Source organism: Lissotriton vulgaris, chromosome 3_2 (assembly GCF_964263255.1).
Source record: "Lissotriton vulgaris chromosome 3_2, aLisVul1.2, whole genome shotgun sequence".
In the NCBI taxonomy this organism is placed as follows: domain Eukaryota; kingdom Metazoa; phylum Chordata; class Amphibia; order Caudata; family Salamandridae; genus Lissotriton; species Lissotriton vulgaris.
This window is the reverse complement of record NC_141690.1, coordinates 192,837,110-192,858,099: the sequence shown is the minus strand read 5'-3', so window position 1 is coordinate 192,858,099 and position 20,990 is coordinate 192,837,110. Positions and strand designations below refer to the sequence as shown.

Here is a 20,990-nt window from a genome sequence, read left to right as displayed (position 1 = left end):
AAAAGACAAAGGTACAATAAAAACAGGAGAGCAACAACAATACTACAGTGGGGAATGTGAGCAGTTGGCCTGATATATGATGCTCACTAGTCCTAGTGATCACCTTGTATCAGTCCAAACAACCCTTATGGTGATTGGTTGTAAGTCAACCTTATAGACCAGCTATCCTAATGGTAGCAAGGACAAAGCAGTCTTAGGCTAAACTCTTTTGGCATGTGAAGCCAGCTGTTTTACCACATATAACCCCTTGAATACCAGATGAAAGGACACCACACAGGTTGTTATGAAAATAAACAATATGTTTATTACTAACAAACACCTCTGAACTCTTTATGAGGTCAGAGGGCTAAGCACATAACAATACTCTTAAGAAAAATACAGTAAGTCGCACAAATTACAATGGTGCCCTGGGGGCACGACAAACCACATACTAAGTAAATGGTATAAGGAGATCGATAGAGGAAATGAAGATGCCCAGAGGCTGTAGGATCGCTGGGACTACACTACCCTAACCTTAGGTAAGGAGCAGGAGGCCCACGGGACGCGTGTGCAGAGTGTGAACTCAAACGCGAGATGCGGAACAAAGTCAACGGGCACAACAAGTTACGAAAAAGGTGAGTAAAGTCAGTTCCGACTAGTTACGACTAAAACGACAGGATACCTGGACACTAGGAGAGTCAATCTACCCTTGAGCACCGAAATGCTCTCGTTAACTCAACCACGGGCTGCGGGTGCATAGGTGTGAAAGTGTGTCGGGTTTCCGCGTCGAAGTCAATGGAGCCTTGAAGAAAGATGCTGCAGGCGACCAGGAGGAAGATGTCCGGAGCGATCCAAGGGTGGATCGAGGAAGATGGAGACCTCAAAGCAGAGGGGACAATGTTCAAAGTCACTAGCCAGTGACCGGAGTGGAACCAGGAAGGAACCAGATGCTGTTGTCGCGATCAGGTGAAGAGTGGACGCTTGACTCTGCAGCCACGTGGACCAGGACGTGTCTTCGACGACCATGATGGAGGCACGAGCTGTCCCACGCAGGCTCTTGCTGTCGGAGGTGTCTGATCCGGATTCGGAGTCAACAGGCCTTGGCAAAGGCAACCCATGCGGTGAGTGAAGATGGCGTCTGGTGCGGACCAGGAGGGTCCGGGGTGCTTCTCCTCTGCAGGGAAGCAAGGGCCAGTCCGGAGCAACCAGACCAGCGGTGTGGATTTCAAGGATCGTCGTCTAGGAGGCCACTAGCCAGCCGGCAAGTGACCAGACAACGCGTCGAGCAGCAATCAAGCAAAAGGGTCCCACGCAGATCTCGTGGATGCCGGAGGGCTGGTCTTCTGTGCAGGAGCTGCTCAGGGCTGGGGCTTCTCAATCAACAAAAAGCACTTACTTGAGGATGCCTCTGAAGTCGTGCTGGAAGCGAAGTGCAGTTTCTCCAAGATGGCCGGTCCCACGTGTCTCGTCGCACCCACGGATCTCAGATGTGCTGCAGATGTAGGTAGAGGTCGGAGAGGTCTGGAAGTCTGGGACTCCTCGGGCTCTGAAGTCTGGTTCCACCGGGAAGGACGACAAAGTGAACTGCTAGGACGCTTTATGGTGCCTGCTTGTGCAGGGTGGTCACTCCTTGGCCACAAGGTAGATTTTCTTCAGTCTTCTGTGGAGCAGAACGTCGAAGTCCAGAGTTTCTTCTTTGTAGTTTCAATTCAGGATAATCTAATTTGGAATGGGACCAGCTCCTACCTTTATTTTCCTAAAGGGGGCTGTACTGTGACTAGGTCCCTCCTATGGGTGGGACCAGGAAGGGGGGTGGTTACACCCCCTATCCTTTGTCCGGTTTCGCGCCAGGGCTGGGGCTGGAGTGCCCCAGCAACTAGTTTGAACCGGGGTATGCACAGGGACACCTTGTGTGCCCCAGGCATGTCTCATTCCTTTCAGCCTGTCCTACCTCAATACACAAAATCCTGTCTGGGGTGGTGCTAGCACCTCCCAAGGCAGGAAACACTTTGTCCTGGCCTCCCTCGCTGGAAGGACTCCCAGCAGCAGGAGGTCAGACTCGTGTCTGTGGTGGCAGCATCCATTTTGTGATGCTGAGGGTCTGTTTAACTTTAACCAGGGTTCTCAGTTACATACATGTTGTGTCCCTCTAAAAGGGTGGAATGCTACCCTCGATGCCAGAACTGGCGAGGGGGTAGTATTCCAATTCGTATGACACGTTACTCGACATGTTTTGATAATGCTATGCCAAAGTTAGCAATAACCGCGAGGCTTATAATGCACTTAAAAGTATATGGTATAGCGTTATCATGGAACAGCTATAAGGACATGGTTCCGAAAGCTGCAGACAGGCTCAGCTCATGCTAGAGCACCATCCCACATAATTCCAAGCACTCTGCCTTCAGGATTGATAAGGCCTGCCATAGGAGTGACTTATAGCAGTATATGTGTCCATTTTGGGGTTAGATATAGGTATACTATATCTAAAGCAAAGGGTGATTACACCACCTTGCCCGAGCTGTGTTACCAGCCAGTTGTGTCTGTTTAGATGGCCAGCCAGGGGTGGCATAATACATGCTGCAGCCCCTGGTAGGTCTCGGGTGCACTTATGCCCTGGGTACCTATGGTACACTGTACAAGGACTTATAAGAGTGACCCAATACCAATTGGTAAATGCACCTAAAGTACATGTGTGTCAATTTAGAGAGAGAACAGCTAGGCTGTGGGTCTGATTAGCAGAGCCACAGCCAGGGAAAGTCATACACCAGTGAAGCAAAAGGCAAAAATCTGGGGTGACCATAGGATTGCAGACCTTACTCTCCTACAGGGAAGAGGAAAGCAAACCCGGGGGACGCGTCCGTCACAACTACGTGCTCCGGTTGGGGTAAGGAGAGGGATCTGCCTCTGACCCAATCGCAGTCCGTGAGCCACCACTGCAACTGTCTTGCAGTGCCCTCCGAGATCAAGACATGGTCGGACAAGTTGCCCTGATGCTGGGCCCACTGAAACTTCAGGTCCCACTGCAGGGCCCGCATCCGCCAATGGACGTGATGCACCAGACGAATCCCCACCGTCGTTGCCATCGCTCTGCCTAGCGAGTCCGTGGTATCCAGCCCACACCGGATGGAATACCGTGCCACATCTCGACCCTCCACAAGGGCTTGGGTGAGTTTAGTCCTGACCCCCTCCGGACAATGTGGCAGCACGTCCGCGACCGTGTCCCACAGAGAGTGGGTGTAACGGCCCAAGAGGAACGCGGTGTTGACTGACCGCAACCCCAAACTAAGTGAGAAGAACATCTTTTTACCATACTGTTCGTACCTCTTGGATTCCCGATCAGGGGGAGCCGTTGGGAATGCGGTCTGGGAGTTAGAGGCCTGGAAGACCAGGCTCTCGGGGGTGAGGTGGGTGGACAGGAAGCAAGGGTCGCCTGGAGCCGGGCGGTGGCCCCGGGCCACGTTCCTATCTACAGGCGGACCTGTAGCGGGCTTGGTACCAAGTGCCCAGAAGAACGTCTGACAAGGCCTCATTAAACGGCAGCAGAGGCTCAGCCGAGCTTGCCTGCGGTTTAAGGACCTCAGTGAGGAGGTTAGTCCTCACGGCTGCGACGGGGAGCTCAAGGCCCAAGGCCTTGGCAGCCCTCGTCACCACCACTCTATAGGCAGCCCCCTCCTCCGTAGCCGCGGTAGAAGGGGAGACAAAACCAGTGTCTGGTGAAGTGTCCAGACCACTGGCCTCCCCTAGCTCACCTGTCCAGTCCTGAGAAGACTGACACTCACGTGCCAGAGGGTCTTCGGACCCCTCCCAATCCTCCTCGCCACCCATCTCCTGATACTCAGGGTCAAAGGCTGGGGCCGGGTCGTAGAAGTAAAAATCTCCTAGCGGCGTTGAATACGGCGCCGAGCGGCGCCGCTCCGGTGCCGGACCCGAATCGAGGGTAGGACCGGGGACGACGTCGTCCTGGGACGGCGCCGGAGGCGACACCTTGCAGGGCCAGCGCTGGCGAGGTCGTAAGGTCGACCGGCAACGACCCGGAACCGGATCCAGCTGGGCCCTGCGGCGTCGGGACCGAAGTCGCCGAAGCACCCGGCACGCTTGGGGACCCAGTCGGGGCCGCTTGGCCCGAAGGCGCCGCGGAACCCGACGGAGGAGTGAGCGGCCTCATGGCCATGAGGAAGGCCTCGATCTCCTCCGGCATCGCTTTCTGCCCAGGGACCAGCGGGTATGGAGCAGGCCGTGACGCCTGCGGTGTCGCCCGAAACCCCGGCCGCGTCGCGCAAGCGTCGGGGGGAGTCAGAAGAGCGATGTCGCCTCTTCGACTGCTTGTGCCTGTTACCTAAGGACTTTGAGCCCGAATACTGATGACGACTCCCGGAACTGTGGTGACTCTGGCCCTGCGATTGGTCCCGCGACTGGTCCTTCGACCTCCTTCCGGACCGGGACCTCGAGCTGCGCGGGGCCGACTGCCAGAGTTCGAGACGCTTGCGGGACCGCTCCTGTCTAGCTTTGGACGTCAGGGCCCGGCAGTTGGAGCAGGACTTGTCTTTGTGGTCAGGGCCCAGACAGTGAAGGCACCGGCAATGGGGGTCGGTAACCGACATCAGTCGGCTGCAATCGACACAGGGTTTGAACCGGGGTATCCCTACCGGCACCGTCGGAGTCAAGTGACTTCGAAAGATGATCAAAAATGATCAAAAAAGTTAGTAAAAAATTGACTACGGGTACTACTTTTTTTCCAGATCGGCGCTTGCTGGGCGGAAAAAAGAAGAACTGACGTCAGCGCTCGAGGGCGGTGTCTAAGTACAGCCGCAGACGACGCCTACCGACGCGCAGTGGTACTGCTCCGCAAAAGTTTCCGGATCCAGTCTGACGCCTGGGGATATTCTAAGGTAAGGAATCTAATACTAACCTGTTTCTTTCAGATCCAGAATGCAAAGAAACGCAATGACTAGGGTAATTGTGAATTAAAAATGTGGTGGGACCACTTGGGCACTTTGCAACTGGAAATGTTGTGCCATTAAAGTATAACTCAGTTAGAATTATGCAGATAGGCTCCAAATCCTATGCCTTGGGAATATTGTTTTAAAGAAGGCTGTCATATCCTCACCTGCAAATTTCTCACTGGCAGATCATCATTCTGTAGTTACTGGGATACCGGGGGTCCAGCAGGGCTCAGGGTTTTCAAGTATGCTGAGGACAGCAGGTTTAGAAAGGAGTTTGACTAACATTGACATGAGCATCCCATTCAGTTTCTGAATGTGAAACATTGAGAGCTTGCATAGCACCAAGTGTCCCATGTTGTGTATGATACCTTCAGCCGTAAATATGAAAGATTATGCCCCAGAATGTAACCTACTATAAAGGAAAATGTCTGGAATTGCTGAAGGTGTTTTATCTTCAGAAAAGTAGCAGTCAGCAATTAAATATCATATTTATTTTTCAGATGCTACTGAAAGCGATAGAATGTCTGTAAGAAATGCTGTATAATTGTACCTCAAAATACCAATATATATTTTAATACCACTAAAAAGGATTGCAAGCTTTTGTTTCTTAAAGTTTAGTTCTTTTTTATAGTTTAACTCCACCCCTTGCTTTATGTTTACTCTTCTGCACGTTGTATTCATAAACTCTTTCAAACACACTCTCTGGACTCACTGTTAGAAGCTTCAGGGTGATTGGTTTTCTGATATAACCCACTGAGCTTCCACTCCAACTGGATTTTAAGGTCTCTTTTCACAGACCGTCTCTGCAATAACACAGCACCACCTCTACATCATTGCACCAAGTCAGCACCAGCACAGCCCCACCACAGCTTCAGTGCAGCACAACCTCAACACAAGCACAGCACCACCTCAGCATCAATGAAGCACCACTTCAGCATCACCTCAGCACCAATTCAGTATCACCCAGCATCACCTGAGCATCAGCTCAGCACAAGCACAGCACCACCACCTCAGCATCACTCAGCAATAGCTCAGTATCACTCAGCGTCACCTAAGCATCACCTACGCACCAGCCCACTACCACCTTAGCACCACCTCAGCATCACTCAGCACTAGCTCATTATCAATAAGCATCACCTAAGCATCAGCTACGCACCAGCCCACCACCACCTTAGCACCACCTCAGCATCACTCAGCACTAGCTCAGTATCACTCAGCGTCGCCTAAGCATCACCTACGCCCACCACCACCTTAGAACCACCTCAGCATCACTCAGCTCCACCTCAGGCTTCCCTCGGAATGTGGCATCTGTTAATTCTCCCCTATTGTCCTTTGCTGCTCATGTTGTAATTCAATTACTAGTTCACAACCATCACCCTCCCATTAGTATGCCCTTCACCCCGTCCCTGCATAACAAAAAAAAGCTATAACGGACAAGCATTAGATGAGGAAGCTGGCAATGCAAGGACAGAACATTTTGAAAATATGTTTATGTTCATTCTTATTTTTAATAGGGTTGTTTAATGTACATAATGTCTTCTTCATTACATATATATATACATACACACACACACACATATAAATACATATATATATATATATACACATACATATACATATATACATATACATATACATATATACACTAGCAGCCCGTCCCAACGTTGTGCGGGTATGAATTGCTGCCGGCCAGTAGTATATTGTTTTGTAGGATTTCGTTTTGATAGCATTTCTTATCTGTGACAGGCCTGTTAAACGCTCCGATTCACAGTGCACAGCTGATGTACTTAAGAGTGCACGTTCAGTAGTGTGTGAACTCGAGTTTCCCTGCTTTATTTTTCCTTGCAATATTATATAGCTTGAACTCGACAACATGGCATGAGCACAATTTACATTACAGAAGAACACATTCATTTGTGGTAGGCACGGGGAGACAAAGCGATTTGCCTGGAATCACAGGATGTTGAGCTGATGCCGAAATTGGAACGTAGCTCCCCAGCTCTAAAGTTCGCAATTGTAGAACTTGTGGCGGGAGGTGTGTCTAAAAGTGTATGTCGGTGCTGGCCATCAATGAGAGAGACCTGTGCATTTCTCAAATGGGTGGTGAAAAAATATGAGTATGTTGCTGGAGATGTGGGCTACGTGCCACCAATGTACTTACCGGGGGAGGGTAAACACCCATTATTCCTCAACTTTCTTTCCGCATACTTTCATTACGAAAGTACCATGACTCCGCAATGCCATTATAAAGCACGGCATTACATTTTATATGCTTTTACCACGCATACATTTACAACGAAATTCGTTGTAAATGCATGAATAGTAAAAGCATGTTTTTTTAATGTTTGGATAAGTTAAGTATGGATATAGGGGTATATGTTTTGCGGTACTGAGGAATATGTTTTGGGGTGTTTGGGTATTGTAAGGGTTCAGATATAGTTTTGGGTTATGGGGTACAGGGGTAGTTTTAGGGTTTAGAGATAGGTATGGGTTTTGGGGTACAGGGGTATTTTTAGGGTTCAGGGCTAGGTTTGGGTTTTGGGGTATAGGGGTATTTTTAGGGTTCAGAGGTAGGTTTGGGTTTTGGGGTATAGGGGTATTTTTAGTGTTCAGGGGTAGGTTTGGATTTTGGGGCACAGGGGTATTTTAAGGGTTCAGGGCTATGTTTGGGTTTTGGGGTACAGGGTTATATTTAGGGTTCAGGACTAGGTTTCGGTTTTGGGGTACAGGGGTATATTTAGGGTTCAGGGGTAGGTTTGGGCTTTGGGGTACAGGGGTATTTTAAGGGTTCAGGACTTGGTTTGGGTTTTGGGGTACAGGGGTATTTTAGGGTTCTGGGATAGGTTTGGGTTTTGTGGTACAGTGGTATTTTTAGGGTTCAGGGCTAGGTTTGGGTTTTGGGGTACAGGGGTATTTATGGGGTTCAGGGCTAGGTTTGGGTTTTGGGGTACAGGGGTATTTTTAGGGTTTAGGGATAGGTTTGGGTTTTGGGGTACAGGGTATATTTATAGGGTTAAGATGGGTTAGTGTTTAAGGGTGTTGGGGTATTTTAAGGAGTAAGGGTGGGTTATGATTATGAGGTGTAGGGGTATTTAAAGGGAGCAGGGAGGGATTAGCACACAATATGAGACATGACATGAAGGGCGGAACGTACCACATGCCCCCAGCGTTTGTCACGCCCCCAGCACACGCCCACAGCACAACGCAGACACCCCCACAAGGGACTACTTTGCTGGCACGGTTCTTTTTCCTTTTAAATGTATATGGTGGGCGTCTGCATAGCCTATGTCCTTCTGCTGCAACTGCCCTTTCCAATGCTGTATTAGGTGTTGTGATTGGGGCTGTGGTTCCTGAGATTACCCGCCTCAAAGGTTTGGGCTCTCTCTTTATTATATTAGTATGGATATATACATATTACTTTGGCAAAGAAATTAGCTCTGGCTAAACACTTATAAGTTCCTAAAGGTGAGACCTACTGGCTATGCCAGTGCTTGTTTTTATTAATTCGCCCGACTTCCAACGTGGGGTCAGGGCAAGCGTGCATGTATGCAAGTGTGAAGGGTGCCCTGGCACCATACTACAGTGCCCACATAAAATGCATCACTATTGACAAGATACAGAAACATTTGTGCATTGACATGGTGATATACAGTCTGTTTGAAGGATACCAAACATATATTTTTTCTTGAGGTTGGCATCTTCTGGGGTGCCGAATCTACCGCTATTACTTAAAAGCTAAATTGAACTACTTAGCAGCGAGCATGTGCTGATGTCCACCTGGGATCTCTTATTCATCTTAGTAACGTAACTTGAAGACGCAGCCTTTCAAATGATTTTCTTGTACGTGAATGCATCAACTGTGTTACCATGTCAAAATCAAAACATAATTTTATCTTGAGAGAGAAAGAGAGAAGTCACAAACCTTGCAGTTAAAGTTGATGAGGTGGCAATTGTCTGGCAAATGTTTATCATGGCCATTTTACACAGATCAGCTGCAGAACCTAGGTAAATATGGTTGAATATATCTATTGAAATAAACTGTTTTTTGATTGTTTTATAAGAATGAAAAAAGACAGAAATGCTCTACATCAATAACATGTGTGTTCACAGTCAATGCACTTTAGCTCAGGAATAACACTGATGGAATGTAAATCACTGCATTTAACTGTCGCACCATCAATTATATATCTGCAGCTTAAGCAACTATAATTACAGGGGCATATTTATAAAGGTTTTGAGTCACCCTTGCGCCACGCAAGGGGAGGCAAGGGCGACGCAAAGCCTCAATGAGATATATCAAGTCACACAAGGCCACCTTGCGTGACTCTGAGTGGCCTGATTACTCTAGAATAACGCAGGACAGCACAAATCGCTTCCTTATATTACTCTGCGGCAGGGGGGGCGTGCCATGAGGAGTGTGGATGTTCCCATGCATCCACCCATGGATTCTGACACATTCCTAGATTTACCAACATTGGTAGACCTGGGAATGAATCAGAATTGTTAACTCCCCACCAGAGGTGTAACTAGGAGAAATGCACAAGTTACTTACCTTCGGTAACGATATATTTGTAAGAAACAGTAGTTAGTATTAGATTAATTACCTTAGAATATCCCCAGGCTTCAGACTGGATCCGCAAACTTTTGCGTAGCAGTACCCTTGCGCGTCAGTAGGCATCGACTGCGGCTCCGCGTCCATCGTCGGGCGTCGTTGGCGCCGGGATGACGGCGCCGGAGTACTTAGACGCCGCCCTCGCGCACTGACGTCAGTTCCTGTACACAACTTTTCCGCGCCAGAAACGCAGAGCCATGATAAATACCAACACTGTTGCTGAGAAACTAGGGCCCTGAAAGGGGTGAAATTTAACCCTAGATAACAGTTCGCAGAACGGGCGGGATGGGTGGGGCGGTAAGGAATCTAATACTAACTACTGTTTCTTACAGATGTATCGTTACCGAAGGTAAGTAACTTGTGCATCTGAAAGAAACAGGTTAGTATTAGATTCCTTACATTAGAATAGATACTCCAGAAATACCAACCCCGGTGGTGGGTCTGCAAACCAATGATCACACCAGAAAGTCCTGGAAAACGGAATGGCCGAAAAAGCCATCTCTCCGGACTTGGCTGTCCAGGCATTGTGCAGCGAGGCCCACGTAGCTGCCTGACAGATGTCCTGCAAGGGGACTCCCCGACCCAGGGCAGCCGTGGGCCGAGTGGAATGGACACGTAGCCCCACAGGAGGCTCCTTTCTAGCTAGAGAGTAACAAGCCTTGTTGCACAAGACGAACCATCTAGAAATGGTTCGCTTGTGCACCGCCCGACCCTTCTTATCGCCCACATAACCAACAAAGAGTTGGTCATCCACCCGGAACTGGCGTGTGCGATCCAGATAGAATAAGAGCGCATGTTTTGGGTCCAGGCGGTGGAGCCTCTCTTCCTCTTTCGAGGGATGCGGAAAGAAGGTGGGCAAGGTGATGGACTGCCCGATGTGGAAGGCTGTGACTACCATGGGCAGGAAAGAGGGTCGCGTCCGCAACACAACTTTGTCCGGATGGACAGGAAGCCTCGGTTGGTCTGGGATAGCCGGCCTCTCTCGGGGGGACGGTGCGTAGAGCCGCTCGCTGGGGGATCGGAGCGCGGACAGGAGGGGGCCGCTTCCATCGCCCTTAGTGCACCGCATGTTCGTGGGGCACCCGGTGCTAAATCATTCGTAGAAGAAAGAGCCTGGAGCTCACTCACTCTCCTGGCAGAGAGGATGGCAACCAGGAATGCATTCTTAAGAGTAAGGAGACGAAGAGGACAGTTATGAAGTGCCTCGAAGGGAGCGCACATCAGATAAGTCAGAACAAGATTCAAGTCCCACTGAGGCATCACGAAAGGAACAGGAGGGAACATATGAGTGATGCCCTTCAAAAACCTATTTACAACTGGGGACTTGAACAAAGAGGGCTGATCCGGAAACCTTAAGAAGGCGGAAATGGCAGAGAGGTAGCCCTTTAGAGTGCCCAGAGCAGAGCCCTGCTGGGCAAGAGAAAGATGAAAGAGGAGAACCTCTGAAAGAGGGGAAGAAAGGGGATCCACAGCCTTTGCTGTGCACCATGCCACAAATTTTTCCACCTGCAGGCGTATACCGATTTTGTGGAGGGACGCCTGGCTGCCAGAATCACATTACAGACTTCAGGAGGCAAGTCAAATTGCCTCAACTGCCGCCGCTTAATCTCCACACATGAAAGTGCAGACTGGACAGGTTCGGGTGGAGGACGGTCCCATGCTGCTGCGACAGAAGGTCCTCCTGAAGTGGCAGACGAATCGGGGGATCGACAGACATGCTGAGTAGCTCGGGATACCAGTATCTTCGTGCTCAGTCCGGAGCCACAAGGATGACTTGGGCACTGTCACGCCTGATCTTCAGCACTCTGGGCAGAAGTGGTATAGGCGGAAAGGCGTACAACAGACCGCAGCTCCACTCGCGACGAAAAGCGTCTCTGAACGAGTGCCGCCTTGGAAATTCCAACGTGCAGAACCAATGACATTGCGTGTTCTCTTCTGTGGCGAATAGATCTAACCAAGGATCTCCCCACTGCTGAAAGAGGCCTTGCGCCACGTACAAGTTCAGACGCCATTCGTGATCCATCATGCACCGACGCCTGAGTTCGTCCGCCCTGGCGTTCAGGTAACCTGCCAGGTGTTGAACCACCAGGGTAATGCACTGATTTTCCAGCCACTGCCAGAGGCACAGAGCCTCCTTGCATAGGGTCCACGACCCCACCCCGCCCTGTTTGTTGCAGTACCACATGGCGGTGGTGTTGTACGTGCACACCTGCACTACGCTCCCCCGGACAGAGGGGAGGAATGCCTACAGTGCAAGCCGGATCGCCCGCAGCTCCAGAAGGTTGATGTGGAGCCGGGACTCCGTCGGAGACCAGAGGTCTCTGATCTCCGCCTCTCCCATGTGGCCCCCCCAGCCCTGGAGGGACGTGTCCGTCACAACTACGTGCTCCGGTTGGGGTAGGGAGAGGGTTCTGCCGCTGACCCAATCGTGGTCTGTGAGCCACCACTTCAACTGTCTTGCAGTGCCCTCCGAGATCAAGACATGGTCGGACTTACGCATGCTATCACCACCTCAGTGCCGGGCCTCTCCTACCTTCCAGAGGCCCCTCCCCTAGAGGACAGGCTGCTCTCAGAACCACTCCAGACGAAGGCGACATCCTGCACATATCGCAAACTATGCAACAATCTGCCCAACTCATTCCAGGCCCTACGGGACAAGTGGGAGGGAGATGTGGGTGACTCAGACGATGACGACCGGAGGTCAGCAATGATGTCCCCCAGAGAGACAGCCATAAACCACATGTTCAACCTGATTCAACTAAAAATCCTACACAGAACATATATGTCTGCCCCCCTCCTGGCCAGGTTGGGTAGACGCCCGGATGAGATATGTCTCCGTGGCTGCGGCCTCCCTGGCTCTTTTTACCACGTCCTATGGGAATGTCCAATTATCCAACAGTTGTGGGACAGGGCGGTTTGTAAAATGACTGAGGCGATGGGAAAGCCCATCCCACTCTCCCCTAAGGAAGGGATTCTTAATATAGGGGGTCCTATCGACCTTACGGAGGTGGAGCTACAGTGGGTAGCCCTAGGTTTACTGTTGGTGAAACGCGCAATAGCAATGCACTGGGGGGCCCCCCAGAGGCCTCTCCTGGTGGGCTGGGTGGCCGAAATGGATAGATGCATGCTAGCCGAGAAATCTGTATTGAAGATCAGAGGGTGCCCCAAGAAGTGGGATAAAAAGTGGGGACATTGGAACATGTTTAGAGGGGAGATCTGTACCTCCCCCACTGTGGAAATGGCAATAGATGAGGCAGGATCGAGACGACGTACTGATCCTTAAGTGATTGTTTCTTGTACATGCCTGATATATCTGATTCTGATTTGTATTGATTGATCAACTGTATGATGACTCTGCTGTTGTTTTTCAATAAAATGTTAAATCAAAAAAAAAGACATGGTCGGACAAGTTGCCCTGATGCTGGGCCCACTGAAACTTCAGGTCCCACTGCAGAGCCCGCATCCGCCACCTGGCGTGATGCACCAGAAGGATGCAGGAGGCCATCAGCCCCAAAAGCCGCAGCGTCAACCCGACCGAGATCCGGGATAACTGATGAAAGACCGGAATCAGATCTTGAATATCCCGAAATCGCTGTTCGGGAGGATAACCCCGAAACTGCACCAAGTCTAGAACCACTCCGATGAAGAGTAGCTTCTGAGAGGGACACAGGTGTGACTTCGGCACATTGATGGAGAACCCCAGCAGGTGCAGGAGGTCGGCCGTAGTCTGGAGGTGGCTGATGACTGTCTGGGGCGAGCCCGCCTTCAACAACCAGTCATCAAGGTAGGGGAAGACTGAAACCTCTAACCTGCGCAGATGAGCTGCGACCACCGCCATCACTTTTGTGAGCATCCGTGGGGCGCTGGTGTGTCCGAAGGGGAGCACGGTAAACTGAAAGTGCTTGTGGCCTACCGTGAACTGCAGGTAACGCCGGTGGGCCGGCAGGATGGGGATGTGAAAATAAGCGTCCTGCAAGTCCAACACTACAATCCAGTCTCCCGGGTCCAGGGCAGCTAAGACCTGAGCCAATGTCAGCATCTTGAACTTCTCCTTCCGGAGGAAGCCGTTGATGTTCCGCAGGTCCAAGATAGGGCATAGGCCCCCTTTGCCCTTCTTGGGAACCAGAAAGTAGTGGGAGTAGCAGCCACACCCTACTTCTGGCCCAGGAACGCGCTCGATGGCCTCCTTGGCCAAGAGGGCCGTAACTTCCTCTTGCAGAAGTTGTAAGTGATCCCCCGACACATGGTGGTACTGCGGTGGCATGGCTGGAGGGGTCGCCTCGAAGGGGAGGGAGTAGCCCCTTCGGACGATTTGCAGCACCCACCTGTCCGATGTGATGGAGCGCCAGTGGAGGAGGTGATGGCAAACCCTGCCCCCCACTGGCGTCGAATGGGCCTGAAAGCTCGGACTAGGAGGGCTTTGAGGCGGATGCTGCAGGGGTGGATGTGGACTGGCCTCGCCGTTGTCCCCGGGCACCGCCACAGCGGTTACCAAGTCCGCCACCGCACTGGATGTTAGTCTGCGGCCCGTGGCTGGCAGGACGTGAGGGGGCGCCCCTTCCTTGGCCACGAAAGGAGCGAAAGGCAGCAGGTTACTGGCGCGGGCCGAAAGGCCCAAGGACTTGGCCGTAGCCCTGGAGTCCTTAAAGCGCTCAAGCGCACGGTCTGCCTTGTCGCCAAAGAGGCGACGGCCATCAAACGGCATGTCCATAAGGGTGTTTTGGACATCAGTCGAAAAGTTGGCAGACCTCAGCCAGGCGTGGCGACGAATCGCCACCGTCGTTGCCACCAAACTGCGTAGGGAGTCCATTATATCCAGTCCACACTGGATGGAAATCCGTGCCGCATCTCGACCCTCCGCAAGGGCTTGGGCGAGTTTAGTCCGGGCCTCCTCCGGACATTGTGGCAGCACGTCCGCGACCGTGTCCCACAGAGAGTGGGTATAATGGCCCAAGAGGCACGCGGTGTTAACTGACCGCAACCCCAAACTCAGTGAGGAGAACATCTTCTTGCCATACTGTTCGTACTTCTTAGATTCCCGATTGGGGGGGAGCCGTCTGGAATGCGGTCTGGGAGTTAGAGGCCTGTATGACCAGGCTCTCGGGAGTGGGGTGGGTGGACAGAAAGCAAGGGTCGCCCGGAGCCGGGCGGTGGCGTCTGGCCACGCTCCTATCTACAGGGGGACCTGAAGCGGGCCTGGACCAAGTGCCCAGTAGAACGTGAGACAAGACCTCATTAAACGGCAACAGAGACTCCGAAGAGCTTGCTTGCGGTTTAAGGACCTCAGTGAGGAGGTTAGTCCTCACCGTCACGACAGGGAGTTCAAGGGATAAGGCCTTGGCCACCCACGTCAACACCACACTATAGGCAGCCCCCTCCTCCGTAGCCACGGTAGGAGGGAAGACAAAACCAGTGTCTGGCAAAGAGTCCAAACCACTGGCATCCCCTAGCTCACCTGCCCAGTCCTGATAGGACTGGCACTCATGTGCCAGAGGGTCCTCAGGCCCCTCCCAATCCGCCTCGCCACCTAACTTCTGGTACTCAGGGTCAAATGATGGGGCCGGATCATAAAAGAAAAAGTCTTCTCTCGATGTCAAATGCGGCGTCGAGCAGCTCCGCTCCGGCCTCGGAACCGGGTCGAGGGGGGGACCAGGGACGACTTCAGGGCGACACCCTAGGGGCCTGCACCGGTGAGGTCGTAAGGTCGACCGGCGACGAAGGCGCCGCGGAACCCGACAGAGGAGTGAGCGACCTCATGTCCGTGAGGAAGGCATCGATCTCCTCCGGCGTCGCGTTCTGCCCAGGGACCGGCGGGTAAGGAGCAGGCCGCGACGCCTGCAGCTCCGGCGGAGCCGCACGGGCGGTGTCACCCGAACCCCCGGCCATGTCGCGCGAGCGTCGGGGGGAGTCAGAAGAGCGATGTCGCTTCTTCGACTTCTTGTGCCTCTTACCTGAGGACTTGGAGCCCGAGGAGTGGTTTTGACTCTCCGAGCTGTGATGACTTCGGGCCCGCGAGCGGTCCCTTGACCTCTTTCCGGACTGGGACCTCGAACGGCACGGGCCGACTGCCGGAGCACGAGGCGCTTGCGGGACCGCTCCCGCCTAGCCTTCGACGTCAAGGCCCGGCAGTCGGGGCACGACTTGTCTTCGTGGTCGGGCCCCAGGCAATGTAGACACCGGCGATGGGGGTCGGTAACCGACAACAGTCGGTTGCAGTCGACGAAGGGCTTCCCTACCGGCACCGTCAGAGTCGTTCAACTTCGAAGAAAGATCAAAAAATGATCGAAAAAGTTTAGTCAAAAATTGACTAAGGGTACCACTTTTTCCAGGTCGACTGTTGATGGCGCGGAAAAAAGAAGAATTGACGTCAGCGCACGAGGGCGGCGTCTAAGTACTCCAGCGACGACATCCCGGCGCCAACGACGCCGACGAAGGACGCAGAGCCGCAGACGACGCCTACTGACGTGCAAGGGTACTGCTACGCAAAAGTTTACGGATCCAGTCTGACACCTGGGGATATTCTAAGGTAAGGAATCTAATACTAACCTTTTTCTTTCAGATATCTTTATTTCTGCAGCACATTGAGAAAGAGGAAAAATGCATTTGAGGATTGTTTTTGTGCAGGAAGGTGTCCCTTCCTGCACAAAAACAATCCTGCCTGCAACACAGGCACCTTTGCAACATTAGGCAAGGGCACCTGTGTTGGACCTAGGGAACCAAAAGTGCGCCAGCGCTAGGAAAGGACTGGAATGCACCCTATGATTACTGAGCGTTTCTGACCTTCTCCTTTCATACAGCGAAGCAAGGTGGCTTGCTGCATTGCATGAATTTTTCATAAATATGGACCATAGATTACTTAGTGCTTCAAATCTAATAAACTAGTAAAGATGTTTTAAGAGGACAATTTATCTTTTTTTTTTAAATAAACACTTCATATATGAACATTTTTTTAACGTTTGTTTGCCAGTCAACAAATTCCAACCATACAATAAACACCAACAACTGCTATTTGGTATTGTTAAAATATCATCAGTAACTAAAAAAAGACCAAGTGATATCGTGAGATAATGTCAAAGTTAGATTGACCGAGCCAAATGTGAAGGCCATATCAACAGGGATGGGTGATTATGTACACAATAATGCCCACACTATTATTTACTAAAGCTATTAGGACATGCCTGTGGGGTTCTTAGTGGATCCCCCAGAACCTGTTCTAAGGGATTTACTGTGTGAGCAGGAGACACAACTGCCATTCATGGCTCTAGCTCAAACTATTGTTTTAATATGAGTAGATGCCAAGGGGAAGAGGTACCAAGATTAATGCTCATCATAGACAGGGGAAAATGAGTATGAGTTGGGCTGTAATGGCTGGGAAACACACGAGAACAGGTCCCAGGATGCTTGTTTCCGGTCCAGGGAAGACATGGCTTGGCAGTTCGGGCTGGACTGTTCCCATGAGGCACAGGGTCAGACTGGTTTGCATATGGCCATGTCTGAACTGGGGTGGCGGAGTGAGCTAAAGAATGGTGATGGATTAAACCCAGATCAGTTGACTGGGGGTGAGTGTTTGATTTGCTCAAACGCTCAGTCCATCTTCCCCTTTTGTATCCCTCAGTATTTAAGGCCAAACCACAAACCAGCAAGTATCAGATATCTGTTACATGTTGTTTGGTTGTGTTGCTCTCTGCTTCGTTTTACTTTGCACCAGGTTATTGTGTTATCTGTGAGAAGTTGGCCTGATATATGATGCTCACTAGTTCTAGGGATCACCTTGTATCAGTCCAAACAACCCTTATGGTGATTGGTTGTAAAGTCAACCTTATAGACCAGCTATCCTAATGGCAGCATGGACAAAGCAGTCTTAGGCTAAACTCTTTTGGCATGTGAAGCCAGCTGTTTTACCACATATAACCCATTGAATACCAAGTGAAAGGACACCACACAGGTTGTTATGAAAATAAACAATATATTTATTAACTAACATACACCTCTGAACTCTTTATGAGATCAGAGGGCTAAGCACATGACAATCTCTTAGGAAAAATACGTTTAAGTTGCACAATTACAATGTTGCCCTAGGGGCACAACAAACCATATACTAAATAAGTGGAATTTGAAAGTCGATAGAAGGAATGGAGCTGTCCAGAGGCTGTAGGATCGCTGGGACCACGCTACCCTAACTTTAGGTAAGTAATAGGAGGCCCACGGAACGCGTGCGCAGTGTGAACTCACACGCAAGATGCGTAAGAACGTCTATGGACAGTACAGTTTAAGAAAAATGTGAGTATCGACGATCCTGACTAGTTAGGACTAAAACGACAATGGAACTGGACACTAGGAGAGTAAAGCTACCCTTGAGCACCGAAATGCTTGTGTTACCTCACCCACGGGCTGCGGGTGCATAGGTGTCAAAGTGTGTCGGGTTTCCGCGTCGAAGTCTATGGAGCCTTGGCGAAAGATGCTGCAGGCAACCAGGAGGAAGATGTCCGGTGTGATCCAAGGGCGGATCGGTGAAGAGGAGAACCTGAAAGCAGAGGGGACAATGTTCAAAGTCACTAGCCAGTGACTGGAGTGGAACCAGGAAGGAACCAGATGTCGTTGTCGCGATCAGGTGAAGAGTAGACGCTTGTCTCTGCAGCCACGTGGACCAGGAGGTGTCTTCGACGACCAGGATGGAGGCACGAGCTGTCACACGCAGGCTCTCGCTGTCGGCGGTGTCGGATCCGGATTGGAGTCAACAGGCCTTGACAAAGGCAACCCACGCGGTGAGTGGATACGGCGTCTGGTGCGTACCAGGAGGGTCCGGGGTGCTTCTCCTTTGCAGGGAAGCAAGGGCCAGTCTGGAGCAACCAGACCAGCAGATTGGATTTCAAGGTTCGTCATCTAAGAGGTCACCAGCCAGCCGGCAAGTGACCAGACAACGCGTCGAACAGCAAACAGGCAGAAGGGCCCCACGCAGATCTTGTGGATGCTGGAGGGCTGGTCTTCGGTGCAGGAGCTGCTCGGGGCTGGGGCTTCTCAGTCCCCAAAGCACTTGGTCGAGGTTACCTCAGAAGTCGTGCTGGAGTGAAGTGCTGCTTCTTTCAAGATGGCCGGTCCCACATGTCTCGTCGCACCCACGGATCTCAGCTGTGCTGCAGATGTAGGTAGAGGTCGGAGAGGTCTGGGAATCCTGGTCTCGTCGGGCTCTGAAGTCGAAGTCTGGATCCTCGAGGGAAGACGACAAAGGGAAGCCGCTAGACGCTGATGGTGCCTGCTTGCGCAGGGTGGACACTCCTTGCCCACAAGGGATATTTCTTCAGTCTTCTGTTCAGAAAGTCGAAGTCCAGAGTTTCTTGTAGAGTTTCAGTTCAGGATTAATCTAAATTGGAATGGGACCAGCTCCTACCTTTATCCCGCTAAAGGGGGCTGTACTACGACTAGGTCCCTCCTATGGGTGGGACCAGGAAGGGGGGTGGTTACACCCCCTATCCTTTGTCCTGCCTTGCGCCAGAGCTGGGGCTGGAGAGCCCCAGGAACTGGTTTAGACCGGTGTATGCACAGGGACACCTTGTGTGCCCCAGACATGTCTCATTCCTTTCAGCCCTGTCCTACCCAATACACAAAATCCTATCTGGGGTGGTGCTAGCACCTCCCAAGGCAGGAAACCCTTTGTCCAAGCCTCCCTCGCTGGAAGGACTCCCAGCAGCAGGAGGTCAGGCTTGTGTCTGTGGTGGCAGCATCCATTTTGTGATGCTGAGGATCGAGTTAACTTTAACCGGGGTTCACAGTTACATACATGTCGTGTCCCTCTAGAAGGGTGGAATGCTACCCCCGTCACCAGAATTGGCGAGGGAGCAGTATTCCAATGCGTATGACACCTTACTCGACATGTTTTGATAATGCTATACCAAAGTTAGCAATAACCGCGAGGATTATAATGCACTTAAGAGTATATGGTATAGCGTTATCATGGAAACAGCTAAAGGACTTGGTTCCGAAAGCTGCAGACAGGCTCAGCTCATGCTAGAGCACCATCTCACATAATTTCAAGCACTCTGCCTTCAGGATTGATAAGGCCTACCATAGGAGTGACTGATAGGAGGATATGTGTCCATTTTAGGGTTAGATATAGGTATACTATATCTAAAGCAAAGGGTGATTACACCACCTTGCCCCAGCTGATTGATCAACCAGTTGTGTCAGATTTGGATGGCCAGCCAGGGGTGCCATAATACATGCTGCAGCCCCTGGTAGGCCCTGAGTGCACCTATGCCCTGGGTACCTAAGGTACTCTGTACAGGGACTGATAAGGTGACCCAGTATCCAATTAGATATGTACCTAAGGTACATGGAGTCCATTTTAACAGAGAGAGCAGGAAGCCTGGGGTCCTGAATAGCAGGATCCCAGGCCAACTAAGTCGAAAACCAGCAAAACACCAGGCAAAAAGTTGGGGGCAACCATAGTCAGATATCCACCTTCCTACATTCTCCACTTTTGTGGTTTTCACACAGTTTTGGATTCCCTTGTTTCTCTCTGAGTTTCTGTGTGTGCGCTATGTTAAGGTAGCTCAAGGAATCTAGGGGCATATTACCAAGCAATAGCGATAATTATCGCTATTGCTTGGTTAGAGACAAAAATTTACCGCTGAGCTGCGGCGATTTTTACCGCAAATAAACCTTGGTATTACCAAGGTTTATCGCAAATGCGATAAAAATCGCCGCAATGCATGAATATCGCTGAAAAGTCCGCGATATTCATGCATTACCGAGCTAATGCTCTTAGCCATGTTATCCACCTCCCATTGGATAACATGGCGAAGAACTGCTCAGGGCAGGTGTTAGCTTTTGGAGATATTTGCGCTTAGCGCGAATATCTCCAAAAGTTGGTAATAGGAGATAGCGATGTTAGCAACTGTTTTCAGTCGCTAACATCTTGGCACGCCCACTTTGCATGTCATTACTGATAAATATCACTGACATGCAAAGTGGGGCCCAAGATGGTCGCTATCTCCTACTAGCTGTCACTAACTGGTGTTAGCGTCAGCTAGGTAATAGGGAGATAATTTTTTCTCCGCTTTCTTGGCTTCTAAAGCCAAAAAAGCGGAGATAAACCCCCTTGATAATATGCCCCCTACTTTGCTTTCTCAGCTCTGGTTAAGAGTGCTATCAAGGTTGATCTGATGCTCACCATACCTACTCCTGCTGAGAAGGCTTCAGGCCCTGTAACCTACCAGTGCCTTAGTCGAACCCATAGGCACTGAAATTCTGTCTTCCTGTGTTTCTCTTACCCCTCACTTTATTTCTCCCCAGTTGCTTCTTAGTGCATGTTGATTCACTGAAAAATGTGAGTAGGGATTCAGGGATGACAGTCAGGTCAGCAGGTTCCTTCACTGAGAAACAGTTCTCAGGCCCGTAGGCCCATCTGAAGATCCCATGCAGTCATCACTTAAATGTAAGGAGTCTTAGAGAATTCT

At 51.0% G+C, this 20,990-nt stretch overlaps 1 protein-coding gene across 1 annotated transcript in view; it reads right to left on the bottom strand.

Annotated features, from left to right (window-relative positions):
- The window catches only part of POLN (DNA polymerase nu), a 2,377,116-nt gene that overhangs the window by 466,929 nt on the left and 1,889,197 nt on the right, over positions 1–20,990 (bottom strand). Inside the window, exon 25 of the mRNA XM_086964459.1 lies at positions 8,845–8,923. Within this exon, the coding sequence (XP_086820585.1) occupies positions 8,845–8,923 (79 nt within the window). The remainder of the gene's footprint in view (positions 1–8,844; positions 8,924–20,990) is intronic.